Here is a 13941-nt window from a genome sequence, read left to right on the forward strand (position 1 = left end):
ACAAGGGGCAAGTACAGTCCATTCGGACTTCTACCATGATGATCTCTCTCATGACTCTAATGATTACTGGTGAGATATATAGACAGAAAGTATGTATCATCAGCAAAGAGAAGAAAAGAGGAAGTTGGAACTATCTTCGTTATAAGAGACGATATTGAATTTAGAGAAAGATAAATTCGATTTAGAGTATATCAATTCCCATCTTATCACTGAAAGAGACCTGGTTAGTAGTACTTCGATTCAGAGTGAATTATCTTCACAAGATACTATAGAGAATTTGGAAGTTGTCAATAACTCAGTTTCAACTAGATGTGCAGAACTGGAAGATGAGAATAGACGGTTGAGACATACAATACGATGGTATGGGTCCGACTGTTCGAATATGATTGATACGTTGAAAAGTATCAGGAAGAATTTTCAACTGTCAGTACAAGAACAAGATAAGCGAACTCAGTCGAGGATAGAGTACCTGGAATCGCTCGCGAGGGAATCGCAAAAGTAGATCGGAAAGGCAAGATGTTTGAGCTGGGATTCGGCAGGGGCCACGATAGGGGGATGAATCTGTTGTCGGTGTCATCTTGCGAATTGGGCGTCTTGGTGTATTGTAATCTTTTGGATGTGCTACGTGCTGTATGAAGGATTGTTACGATACCGTCACGATCAATGAAATGGGTTAGGTAGAGAACACAGAACCCAATGGCAGGATCGTAAAGGTCAAAAGGTTGTCATGCAAGTTGTATAAGATCCGCATGCTAACGATCATACATGTACACCAGTACATATCACTCATTCTTTCCATACTTCATATTCTACGGAAATAGCTTAGAATCTGAGTTTGGAGAAGACTAATAGCGCAAATGAGATTTATCAGCGTGATTCCATTGTGAGAGCAATGCCGGGTGTCCAGTACAACGAGTGAAGTAAAGTGGATGTATAAAACTCAAGGGAAAGATCCACTTACACCATCTGTTGTTACCCTTGGCGTATCTCTCCTCGAAAGCCTTCTTGATGGCCTTCTTGGCATCTTCACGTTGGGTGGGTTCCTTGAAAGTTTCGTTGGAGACTGAACCTTTCAATGATTCGAGTTCGAGTTGGTATCGGGTAGGGAGGAGATGAGCGTAGTTGATGACTTTGATGAAAGGCTTGACCTTTGATCGTCTAGCAATTCTCTTTTTACCCATGTTCTTGGTTACTTTAAGAGGGTATCTACATAATCATCACACATGCCAATCAGCAGATGCCTCCAGTCGAATGTGATGATACCGATCAAGACGAGATATGACCCCAACTCACCGCTCGATACCGGCAACAACGGCGTGGGGGTAAGGTCTCTCCTTGGTTCCGTCATCTTGTTGTTTGATGACAACAACCTTTTTACCGGCTTGTCGACCTGAGAGGACGACAGCGACTTTTCCGGGCTTGTAGACTGTTCAACCAGAAGTGAAACGAACGTATCATCAGCTTTCCGCCCATACTATCTATACACCATATATCCATTTCCTGACATGTCGAGAGATTGGCGATAGAAGGTGCCATGTCGTCGATGCTGATGCCTTGTCACTTCCATACTACCCCCACATCCATCTAATCGCACCGCCCTAAGACCCTTCATCCAATTGAATTCTCTCTCCGCATCCCTTCGACCCTTTAGACTCGTACTCATCCCCCACCTCCTCCATCCCATTGACCTTCCCAGCATCGACGACATGATCCTTCCTGATCCTTCTATAATGAACCCAATATTGAAAAAATACTTACCTGCAAGAAAAAAGTAAGTCAGCATACGATCCTTCAACACAGAGAACAATGTTATCACAACTCACTCTTGACCATCTAATCGAAGCGAAAGCAGACAAGCAGCGATATATCAGTACTCCGCTCTTCTGTGCTTCCTGCAGTGACAAGGACACTCACTTTGATAATCTGTAGAAAAACCCGTTAGTGTTGGATAAGACTGAGAAGTAAGAGGGATCAAGGATTTCTACTCTTTTGCTAAATTCGAGGAAACAGTGTCGTCCAAGCAATCCGATACCAACACCCACACCATGACCAAAAACCTGCGAATTTGAACGGAATCAAATCAAAATCATGGGTGTTACGTTCAGTACAAGCTGGCGGACGGAGTTTCTCGGTGTTTCTTCATTTCATGTGTGGCAAAAACAACATAAATCACTTTGGCGGATATGGCCGCGTTACATTCCCTCATACATCGATATCGTGTAATCAAAATACAATCAAAGACCCAATCCATACAAAAAGAAGAAAACAGTAATGTGCAGCTAGCAGCACAGTTCCATCAACATAAGAATACAACTCTATATACCCATAATGGAATTCATCGATCCCAAAGATCCAGGCGAATACTCCCCCCAGGGAGGTCCCATCGAGTTTAACAATTGTTCTGTCGTGCTTGCAGATTGTCCCTCCTGGTCATTCGTTGAAGCAGGATCTAACATTGGGAAATTCCCAAAAAGATCAAAGATCGATACGTCCGGTTGATCGATATTCCCCGCCAACTGACTTTGGGCAAGTTCATTCCTTTCGGATCTTGCAGACGGAGATATCTCGCCATTTAGATTCGTAGAAGAGAAAGTTTGTTGTTGTAATTGCGTATCAATCGAAGTTATAGGAATTTGATTTTGATTTTGTCGATTTTCAATATAATTGTTATTGATATTTTTCCAGAAATCCATAATTGCTCTATTATCATTATCATTCTGGTTCTGGTCCTGATCCTGTTGTTCGATAACTTGCGATTGCTTTTGAGCAGATTGTTGACCTGGTTGAGATCTTAGTTGGAAATTGAAGGAGTTGACCAAGTTATCAAACATGATTTGATATTTTGATGATTCAGGCCATGAAGTACCGAATTTTGATAACAAATCTTTACATTGTTCTATCCTAGTATGTACCTCTTTCTCATCGAGATCGATTAGGTCTTCACGTTGATGAAACTCGTTGAAACAGTATATCAAGGTAGTACACGACATGAATATCTGATACAAGTGAGTCCAGATAATCAAGACTTTCTTGGATTTACAATAATGTCGATATAAATCGATCGAGAGACTAGCAGAATATTTGAGTGTCATAATGAACGATGAAGGGATTTCAGATATGAGAGGAGATGGTCGATGGGCAGCCATGATCATTTGGTGATAAGATATATCGTCTACTACCTAAATGCACGCAGAATACCAGTTTAACACCCTCTCACATAAGTCTAAAGAAAAAAAGGACTTACCTGACGAGAGATAGTAGCTTCGGATATAGGCACGAAAGCCGCTTTTAAGGGACTCTGATTGTACCAAGCTTGAGCTTGACGTACGAAATCAGCAACGATCTCCTCCTTTTCCTTCATCGTTTTGTTTGAATCTACAGATGCCGAGTAGAACGTTTCCCTGACGATACCGTATAGTCGACGAAGGTGGATCTGATGACACCGTAGGGCTATACTGGACACTTCCACAGACAAAGAATCAATTGTCTGAGGGACTGAATCCGAGGGTAGCTAATACCGTTGGTCTCAGCTTTCGTCTGTTTCTTTATTCCATAAATGACTGAGATATGACTTACATCTACATCAATATCACTATCTCTGATGGATAACGGCTGGCCCAATGTGAAGCTTGCCAGACGATCTAAACAGTATATCGCCCAGAATATGTTTTTCCTGAGTTCGTTATGTTGCTTGAATTCAGCCTTATCATGTTTTGATCCCATCAATGGCGCAAGGTAGATATCGTCTCGTCTGTGTATATTAATTGTCATAGCTGCACGGGCAGCAAATCCGACTAATTGACTGAGACTCGGTCCTCCGGGTATATCCACACCGTAGATGCATAACAAGGTCAATGCTTGGACAGCGGTCTGACAAAACAGAGCAGCAACGTGCAATCAGCTCAACTCCAAAATCTTGGTAAGATGTGATTGGGTAGTTGGAAATGGATAGACTGCTTACCAAATCCTCTTTCACAATCACGTTGGAAACCTCTTTCAGTGCCAGATTCTTACAAGTCATTCCATAACTTCTTTCCAAGGAAGTATCACCTCCATGATAAGCGGGACTGGACTCGAGGTAAATCACAGAGAAACATCTAAATCTGCTTCCTGCCAGATCCGGATTGATGAGACCATTCTCCCCATAAACCAATCTAAGATCCTCCTCTATACCCTCTTTAGTCACACAATGATGACTTTGTAGATGTCTCGCCAAAAAGCGGCTCACAATTTCCAAAGCCCTTTCGATGGTAGGTAATTGGGGGTGTTGACTTGCCGAAGCGACCGATAGGAATGAATCTGTGTTAAAGTGTTGAATTTTAGGACTAAGAGTTTCGACGTATCCTTGATCAGGCATATTCTCTGCTCTTTGCATTGACAAACTCGCCGATACCAGTGTAGAGAGATTGAATTCCTGCGAGTTTGTTTGTAGGATCGAAGAATGGATTGTATGTGGGATTAAAGGAGACCCAGTTGATATAGAACTGATATTTTGAAGTGTAGGTTGTTTGTCCCGTATTAATCCTTCTAACCAATCTATACGTCGCTGTAATTCCTGAGTTTGCCTGTTTGATTTCCGAACATAACGTCGGATCAGACTTCACTAAATCCTGCTGGTACCGGCTAAATCAGTCTTGGTACTTACATCAATAGACTCCTCTCGACACCCTTGACGCCAGATTCACATTCTACACCGGCTTCCACGCATGCTGTACATCGAGGCTGCAATTTGTCACACTGCGAGTCGAAACATCAGTCATCAGCTCACGGTATCAAGCTTTCGGTTACTATTGACTTCACCGGGCACAGTGGTCTATATGTAACTTACCTTCCTCTTCCGTATGGAGCATCTCTTACAGGCTACTCTTCCCTGCGGAATCGGACCGATCGGAGTGATAGAGGTTGACCTCGCTCGGGATGTGGGACTGGAAGGCATCCTGCTTGCCAGATTCCCTACAATCCGCGTCTCAAGCCGAGTGTTGCAGGTATCAAGGAGGTGAGATGATGATGTGGTTGTGCAGGTATTACGGGTGATGTTGTGTGATCAGGTGATGGTCAAAGAGGATCCCTTCGAAAGGATGGCAAGATAAGGAACCTATTACGTAAATGCAAAAAGCATCAACAGTACCTAAAGATCGATTTATATGAGCTGCTCAGCCCGCAGCGCACTCCAATTGCATCCAGACCTTTGAAGCATCGGGCTTGCCCTATGTCCAGTCTTAAATCCAATTGGCCGATTCAATAACGGATGCAACTCCTCGAGACGATGTGCGACAATCTGCTCTCTCGCCACAATTGGTGATTGTCATTCGTATTGCAAAACATATCTTTGCATTTTGCATGAATATAAGCCCATATCATCAGAGCAGACAACTATCACAACCACTGCCATTCCATCGAAAAAGCCGATCCAAGACGAACTGCAAATGTTCAATCAACCGTGATAAATTTATTTCCGTAATCTCTCGTTGTTGTTTAAAATCACACCATACGAAGTTGTATCAACCTTTCGTAGCAGAGCATTCCAAGTAATAACAAAAAATTTGTACTTTCTTAGCGGAAAGCTTCCGATTACCATCATGATTATTTCGAGATAGCATTCCGTAGCCCTCGATAATGGCTTATCGTCGACTTTGAACGGGGACGACTTCGAGGCCATCTTGAACTTGTTTGTTATCCAATGCGACATCCGCATCATCGTCAATGGAGTGCGGAACATGCTGAACTTGATCTTCATAGAGCTCTTGACCGATCTTCTGATTTCGGGGTCTAATCAATCCAACACTTGTCAGCCTGCTGAGCTTATATATCCGGCATGTCAACGGACGGTGATTGACTTACCTAACGTATTTCATATCGATAAGTCTGATCAACCATATTTCGAACATTACGAATAACCACATTCCTACTGTCAACTTCCATCCTACTCTGTAGTGCTGCATTACACAGTCATTCATTCTGTCAGTTGAATCCCCAGGTGAGATAAGGCGCAAAGGATTCATTACTCACAGGAGCCTCCTTTGCGGGCCAAATAAGGACGTTGGCCCATGAGTTCACAGCGTACCATGTAGCAGTACAACAACCGATGATGAATGCTCTCATCTCGGAATCGTGAGGTGTCATATCACTCAACCAGGCGAAAAGTGGAGGAGAGGTAGCGATGAATGAGAAACTGAGGAAGTCTATGCAAGCATCCTATAACGTCAGTCGCGGTTCGCATTGTTTGAATCAGATAAAGAGACGTACATGAGAAGTACTTGGCACCCATTGGGACATTCCATACAGACATGATGATACCTGGAATGAGACCGAGCACCTGTGATGAGACATTCCTAGTCAGCCACAGTACGGGTGATACTAGAAGAGAGGTTCGCTTACAGCTTGAGCGAAGATGATGGCCCAACGAGTTTGGAAGTAATCTGAAGCCCAACCCCATCCCCAGACTAGGACGATCGAAATGGCATATCCGACCATTGGGAGTGCATTGACCTGAGCGACCGACCAGACGGCAGTACCATCAGGATTCTTGAGCGATTTCAGGAAAAGGTTGAAATCTAGTGAAGATCGTTGAGCGTCAATAATTCTTTTTGGGTTTAACGGCTGAAGGCAGGACAACAAGTGCTACTTACATAAATAACCCTGCTGAGCAAGTTGAGCAGTCATGTAAAATATCGGGAACAAGTAAAGTTGAGGTTGTTTGAGTGCTCTTGTGATAGCATATCGGTTGAATTTCTTGTTATCGGCTCTTCGGTATCTCAAACTCCTATCTTGAGCCATTTTCACATGTCTGTCTTTCAACCAGAATGCCCAGGGACTATAACAAAATCGATCAGCTCGCTGGTCACCCGAGAAAGGTGGGTGTGGAGGTCGATGGATCTGGAGATGTACTCACTTTGGATTCGAAGGATAATCTGGGATCAGGACGAAACCAAGCCCAGCTATGAAGATAGTCATGATTCCGTCGATCAACTGCAAGGCGCAACCACGGCGATTTTAGCTTTGATTTATATACGGGGACAAAGAGCCGCAAGAGAAAAGAAAAAGGAAAACAAACTCACAAACATCCATCTCCAACCTCTGATTCCAGATTTTCCATCGAGACCTTCGTAGATTGCAGCTTGAAGACCACCGGCCAGCTGAATATGTCATAAGTCAGCCTAGTGCTATCTCGAATAATGACATAATATGTTAGATTAAACTCACCATACTGCCCACTGTGGAGTCGAGCAAGATAGACTAACATTAGCTTGATTCCATCCGTACAATTATCTGGGTATGATGTGAATGTACGTACTCCATTGTGAACTGTGATAGAAACTGATTCTCAAGGCCAATTCAGATGGAGTGAACCAACTGGAAAGTAGGAAAATTGCTCCCGGATAAGCAGACGCTGGATATTGGGAAGTGTGTAAAGTCAATATACTTTCGTGTAGGTGATCATCAACGAGACTTACCTTCGAAAGCTCCAACCAGTGCCCTAAGCGCGTAGATCTCTTTAACGTTTTTAGCGAAGAAGAAAACGATCGTAAGGACACCCCTATGGTCGTACAGTCAGCGATACATCACGATGTGTCGGAAGTTATCATATACTCACCATGTAAACTCGAGTCCAGGTAACCACCACGATGGTCTAGTCCAGGTCATCATGATTTGGGAGGGCTGATCCGAAAAATCAAGTCGCAAATCGGTCATCGTACCGAGATACAATTCACACATGGAACATGGGAATGTTACTCACGATAACGAAAACAGCATAACCGACATTGAAATAGGTCGTGAAGTAGTTGTACTCGTTGGCTTGAATGTTGAGATCTGACCATTCGTACGATAACGGTAAATAGAATAAAACTTGATCAGTTATCTGAACAGATTAAGAGGATTTCCATCAACAGTACGCACCTTCTTTCATACCGGAGACGTATGCAGCCGAGACGTCTACATGGATTTAACCTCAGTCAATACCCTATACGTTTGACCATCTGCTCACAGACAGTCCACGACTTACTCTGTTGATCTAACCCTTTAATGATTTGGGAGACACAAACGTAAACCAGCAAGATGAAATCTAACCTAGCTACGAATAATCTCTCTGCTTTGGACTTAGATTGCACTTGCGCCCCACTGATCACATCTACTTTTCCGTCTTTTGTGATCGAGTCTTTGGTATTGACGCCAGGAGCATTTTCGGAGTCAACCACATAGGACGGTTGAATCTCGTCCTCGGATTGTGTTCGGTTCATCGTTGAATCGTTGAACTTTCAGGATACCGTGAACAAGTAAACTTGAAGTCGAATCCGTGTCTATGTTGGTCAATCAGTAGATCAAAGGCTGTCCGCAGCGTAGGATATAGTGTGAAGGATCATTCTGAGGTCTGTTGATCATTTGTCGGTATATAATACCTGTAGAAAGTGAGATAGTCGAATGATCAATCGGATCGCCGGAATTTCTTATCAGTGATTCTCATCAAATTATCGGATTCCAGTCCACCTCTCAAACCGGTCCTATGGTACCGGTAAGCATACTAATCGGACTCAGTCCGTGATACGAGTACTGTAGTAGCGAATACGCTTAGAGTACTACAACGCGGCGCGGTTAAATTCCCACCTTGTCCTGCTTAATTTGATAACTTAAAGTTGTATGTCGGTCCCTGAACCTCAAGGAAATGTCCCTAGAAGAGTAAAACAAATAAACCCTGTCTGTCATGAGTAAGTTACAGCCTATCCGAGTACTCGAGTACACCGAGCCGATCAATCAATGAATATAAAGTACTTTTGGACCTGTGTCCGCTTGATACGTTAGCATTCACATAGACGTCGGACAGATCTCCATTTTTATGATGAGACCCAGCATGAACAATACCCCGCCGATGCGATCCGAGGTTCTGTCTACCCGTCGACATCCACGACAATCCCTGTGTCTGGAGATAGATGGGCAGCGTGACCTGAGAGAGCTGTGGACATTTTCCGCTCGAGGTACAGGTGGATGATACATTTAAATTGAGGCAAGATAAGCTATCAAGAACGTAGGTAGACGATCAAACAAAGGCAAGCATTTAGACCTTCTCTTCAAAGTGTTATCATTACTTTCGAGTAAATCACCTCCGCAGGACTGGTGGGTTGCGCTTGACAAGTCAAGACACCTTCGCACAGTATCTGACAACCTTCTTATACATAGTACAAAAACTCACTTAGTTCTACCATTCGATCATCTGCTCTGAGCTACTGCAATATACTAATACCCCGAGTAAGTGGTCAACCTCACTTCCGTGTGTAGAAAGACCTGGCTGACCGAGCATCATTCGCAGCCACCATGCCTATCGCTACACCAATTACCAACGGGCATAGGCCTACCTCTAATGGTCCTACCAAGACCAATGGTCACCTCAATGGTCATACCAATGGTCATTCCCATCAAGGTGTGGCTTTCACCGAAGCTCGACTTGCCAAACCTCCCAGCAAGCTTCTCCAGCTATATGAGAATCTTCCGACCGTCGAAAGGGAGAAGAGACAATTCGACAAATTTCTTCAGATTGATCTGGCTCATCTTGTAATGATCACCGAACAGTCCATCATTCCACTTTCGATCTCTCGACAACTCTTCCCTGTCTTACTTGATATTCGATCTCAGGGAGGTGATCAGATCCCACTCGATATGGCCAATGGTACATTACTCCTTCAGATCGAAGCTGTCTTAGCCTCAAGGTTGGGCGAAGACGTCGCTGGGATGCTTCATACTGCCAGATCAAGGATTGATCAAGGTGCTACTGCTCGAAGATTATTCAAGAGAGATAAATTACTTGAAGTCATGTCTTTCATCCTTGATCTTCAGAAAATCTTGATCAAAGTAGCATCAGAGCATGTGGAGACCATCACACCAACCTATACACACTTGCAACATTCCCAACCTGGTACATTCGGTCATTACCTGTTATCCTACGTTGATAAGCTTCACGACGACTTCGAAAGATGTAAAGACTGTTTCGAACGAACCAACCGCAATCCCCTAGGAGGTGTAGGTCTCTCGGGAACTTCATGGCCTATCAATCGAGAACGAACGACCGAGCTTTTAGGATTCGACTCTACGATCTATCATTCTAAATTATCCAGAGAAGCATTTTACGCTGCTGAGATTGCTTATACACTCTCATTCGTCATGGCTACCCTTAACGATCTCGCAACAGACTTACACCTTTTCTCAAGTGTTGAATTTGGCTTGATAGAATTGGACGATTCGTTCTGTAGTACCAGTTCAATCTTCCCTCAAAAGAAGAACCCGGTCACGCTAGAAGCTATCAAAGCTAATGCTGGAGGAGCGGTCAATTGGGGGTCTACAGCTCTAGCTACATTTAGAGGTGAGGGAACCGGTGATCAGGGTATAAGATCGGTACCATTGTTAGATTCTGCATTTACAACTACCTCGAATATGCTTCAATTGATGGGTGGGATAGTCGATACGTTGCAAGTCAAATCGGAAAGGATGAAACAGCTTCTCAAGACTAGTTGGTGTACCTCAAGTAATCTTGCGGATATCCTTGTTAGGAATAACGGATTGTCATTTAGACAGGCTCATCATGTCGTAGCTAGATTAGTGAGGATCTGTGAACTGGAGAATATCCCCAGATCTCAAGTATCTCAACAGATTTTGAGAAGAGCAGGAATGGAAACGCTTGGTAATCCTGTTGATATGTCTGATACCGAGCTTCAAGCTTCGCTCGATCCTGAAGAGTTCGTCAAGACCCGAGTCAGTGCTGGAAGTGTTAGTCAGAGAGAGGTAAATGAGATCTTGGGAATGAGTTCTGAAGCGTTTAAAGAGGGTGTTCAATGGCTGAAGGGTAAAAAAGATCAGATCGATCAGTCGGAATTGAAGCTTAAGAGGTCTATCGAGAGCATCATGGGGTAGGCGTGTACGGTGTTTTCGGTTTATGCATTTGTTGATAGTCCATACTCGTAACGTATTTATTTATGTATTCAAATTTCTGCCTTCATGCATGAAGGGTGATTGTCTGTCGGTCATATCCGATACTGCGAGTACTTAACAGATCCAAACGCAATGTGTCGCAATCAGTTCATTTGAGTCGTTTCACGCTAACTTGTATCAACGATCAATGAGTACCGATTAGACAATATCACGATAATGCACAATACGAGTATCCCAAATCGACTCGAGCTGCACAACAGCTTGGATGCTTTTCATTTACTTAATCGTTGACGCTTCCTATTCGTTTCTCATTCCATCAAGGGTTACTAAATAAGTCCCATCAGAATGTCGCCCGCACCAACACTGCCGGAGAGCATCGACTTGGCTCATCACCTCGCTAAGCGGGTTAGAACCGTACAGCCAAGTGCGATGAAGGCTTTGGGAGCGTTAGTGGGAAGCAGGAAGCTTCTGACTCTTGGAGGAGGTATGTAGGCCGCCTTACTACCCACAAACTCGTCAAGTGTACTGATCGTGTGAGGAATCGATAGGAACACCACATCGTACGTTGAATGATATCAAACTCACGAAGATATCCTAATCTTACAAAATCGCCCATAGCCTCGTTGTTCCCCATGTCACATGCGTCCTTCACTCTTCCCAAACTATCGACACTGAATGGCGACGTTCAAGATTGGCAGCAAGGCGAGGCCGTCACAGAAGAGGTACACTTGAAGAAGACCGGTCCAGGAACAGAAAATGACGAGGGTGGTATTCTAGATCTGAATGATATCCTTCAATATGGGCTTAGTAATGGCTTTCCAGAGCTTGTACATCAGTTGGAAGAGCTGAATGAGCTACTTCATGGGAAGACGATCTCTGATTCAAGTATTTACATCACTTTGGGTAATACAGATGGTCAGTAATCAATATCAATTATTCATCGTTGGGAAATACATTAGGCTGATGGTATGGTTTCAGGTGTATCCAAGGTCTTCCAGCTTCTGGTGGAACCAGTAAGTACATCTCGTTCATTCTCAATATTGGTTGCCCTATGCTGATCCAGAATAATCCGCTTAGGACGTCGATACCGTCTTAACAGAAGAGTATTCATTCGCATCTTCGTTGAACGCAGCCAGAGCTAAGGGAGCCAAACTGTACCCTATCAAAGTAGATGGAGAAGGTTTGGTACCTGAGGATCTTGAGAAAGTCTTGAGTACTTGGGATGAGAAAGTTCAAGGTAGAAAACCACATGTTCTCTATACGATTCCTTGTGGACAAGTAAGTCAGCTATACGCATCATCGTAGAATTGTAGGCGGAGTCGAAGCTGATTGTGCGATTAGAATCCGACTGGATCGACTCAACCTCAGGAAAGGTATGATGAGATCTACAGAATCTGTCAGGAACACGATGTGATCATGTACGTCCACTACTTTCCTCTCATAAGTGGTCAAGCTGATTTCTTATTTTCAGTATGGAGGACGATCCTTACTATCGTGAGTGGTTCTTGTTAAACCAAGACTATGGGCTTTTACACCTGACGAGCTGAGCTAATGACGTTGATTTACGGTCTGTGTCAGCTCTTCAATTCGCCGCATACGAGCCTGATGTTCAGAAAAGAGAATTACAGCTCAAAGAAGCCCGTTCGAAATTACCTCCAGCCCCTGAACATGCCAAAGATGATGACGTCCAAGCTGTAGCCAGAGTTTTCAACGAATACGCCGGAGTCAGATCCTTCTTATCTCGGGATGTAGATGGTAGGGTGATCAGGATCGATACATTCAGTAAAGTGTTTGGTCCAGGTGTCAGACTTGTAATTCAATAATCCGTTGGTTCTGGTAATGTGGGAAAACTGATGGAGCTGTATGTATCTTAGGGATGGGTTACAGCAAATTCCACTTTCATCGAAAGACTTCTCCGAATCGGAGGTGAGCTTGACAGTCCCCCCTACTTAGGATATCACTGAACTAATTGTTCTACATTGCAGAAACTACCACTCAAGTACCTAATGGTCTAAGTCAATCTGTTCTCGCTTCTTATCTCTCGGACAAACATTGGGGTATCGGTGGATTCATCAGATGGATGTGGGGTATGTCCAGCCTGCTTCCCATTATCTTACGCTGAACATCCAGCTAAACTCACTCCTGATGCCTTAGGTGTCCGACTTGAATACCAGAACAAGCGAGATTATTTCCTCGATCGACTTAACGAATATGTCCCGAAAAACCTGGTATCTACCGTCCCATGCGGAGCAGGAATGTTCCAATGGCTGCGTGTTGACCTGACTTCACATCCGCGATATAGAAAAAACCCCATCAACAGTTCAGCAGAAACAGCCGTCAACTTAGCTTTGGATACAGTAGGCAAAGAACCAGAGGTGCCACCAGGTTTAGAATTAAAATCGACTAATGAACCCGCTCAGTATACCTCAAATGCAGGGGAGTTGATGGATGAATTATGGAATCATCTGGTGGAACATGGTAAAGTCGTTTTGTTACCTGCGAAGGTATTTATAGTCGAAAAAGAAGGTGTGGATCAGTCAGAAGATTTCAATTTCTTCAGAGCAACTGTACGTCAACTCTCTTATCTTATGTCTCGCATAGTGGATGAATCGAGCTGATGGTGTCACGCAGTTTGCGGGCGATTTGGAAAATATCGATGCCGCTCTGAAAGCTTTCGGCGATTCAATCAAGGTGAGTGATCATTATGGGATATCAAGTCAATCATAGTATCATTAAGGTGCTGATCACGATATATAATTAGGAATGGTTTGCGAAGGCTTAGACTGGCCTGAATAGTCAGGAGTGTATGTTTCAGTCTATTTATGCAGTTGGGGTAGCGGCAGAGTTCGAGAATGCCTGGAGTTCCACAAAAGGGCATATGCAAAAAGACACTCCTAGGCATGTATAGTATATCTGTGAGGCGAGGATGAGCTTTCTGACCACAGAATTTAAAGCTGAGCACCGATGATCAAAAAAGGAACGCGGTGCATCTGAGGCTTCTTGCCTTCTCAGACCTGAGCCTTG

General features: G+C 43.8%; 5 protein-coding genes across 5 annotated transcripts; 2 read left to right on the forward strand and 3 right to left on the reverse strand.

The window, feature by feature from the left end:
* Positions 1 to 822: 822 nt before the first annotated feature.
* Positions 823 to 1536, reverse strand: V865_006490 (uncharacterized protein; the record flags this gene model as incomplete). The annotated part of the gene is made up of 4 exons (XM_066230248.1): positions 823 to 845; positions 962 to 1206; positions 1294 to 1426; positions 1506 to 1536. 4 exons carry the CDS (start codon positions 1534 to 1536, stop codon positions 823 to 825), a joined length of 432 nt encoding a protein of 143 aa, XP_066086345.1.
* A 779-nt stretch (positions 1537 to 2315) lies between these two features.
* On the reverse strand, positions 2316 to 4936 carry V865_006491 (uncharacterized protein; the record flags this gene model as incomplete). Its single annotated transcript, XM_066230249.1, has 6 exons — positions 2316 to 3179; positions 3245 to 3511; positions 3577 to 3870; positions 3962 to 4565; positions 4646 to 4737; positions 4829 to 4936. 6 exons carry the CDS (start codon positions 4934 to 4936, stop codon positions 2316 to 2318), a joined length of 2229 nt encoding a protein of 742 aa, XP_066086346.1.
* A 685-nt stretch (positions 4937 to 5621) lies between these two features.
* V865_006492 (uncharacterized protein) lies at positions 5622 to 8240 on the reverse strand (the record flags this gene model as incomplete). The annotated part of the gene is made up of 15 exons (XM_066230250.1): positions 5622 to 5769; positions 5842 to 5936; positions 6010 to 6182; positions 6247 to 6316; positions 6379 to 6554; positions 6630 to 6814; positions 6893 to 6969; positions 7059 to 7136; positions 7204 to 7214; positions 7295 to 7390; positions 7455 to 7537; positions 7595 to 7659; positions 7739 to 7812; positions 7900 to 7935; positions 8006 to 8240. 15 exons carry the CDS (start codon positions 8238 to 8240, stop codon positions 5622 to 5624), a joined length of 1602 nt encoding a protein of 533 aa, XP_066086347.1.
* Positions 8241 to 9309: 1069 nt separating this feature from the next.
* Positions 9310 to 10899, forward strand: V865_006493 (argininosuccinate lyase; the record flags this gene model as incomplete). Its single annotated transcript, XM_066230251.1, has 1 exon — positions 9310 to 10899. One exon carries the CDS (start codon positions 9310 to 9312, stop codon positions 10897 to 10899), a length of 1590 nt encoding a protein of 529 aa, XP_066086348.1.
* Positions 10900 to 11262: 363 nt separating this feature from the next.
* V865_006494 (uncharacterized protein) lies at positions 11263 to 13699 on the forward strand (the record flags this gene model as incomplete). The annotated part of the gene is made up of 13 exons (XM_066230252.1): positions 11263 to 11401; positions 11466 to 11477; positions 11536 to 11832; positions 11896 to 11930; positions 11995 to 12195; positions 12259 to 12335; positions 12389 to 12411; positions 12496 to 12728; positions 12792 to 12843; positions 12903 to 13004; positions 13072 to 13484; positions 13549 to 13608; positions 13679 to 13699. The coding sequence occupies 13 exons, from the start codon at positions 11263 to 11265 to the stop codon at positions 13697 to 13699; spliced, it is 1665 nt and encodes a 554-aa protein (XP_066086349.1).
* Positions 13700 to 13941: the final 242 nt, after the last annotated feature.

The sequence above is a fragment of the Kwoniella europaea genome, chromosome 2, assembly GCF_036810445.1.
Source record: "Kwoniella europaea PYCC6329 chromosome 2, complete sequence".
Taxonomy (NCBI): domain Eukaryota; kingdom Fungi; phylum Basidiomycota; class Tremellomycetes; order Tremellales; family Cryptococcaceae; genus Kwoniella; species Kwoniella europaea.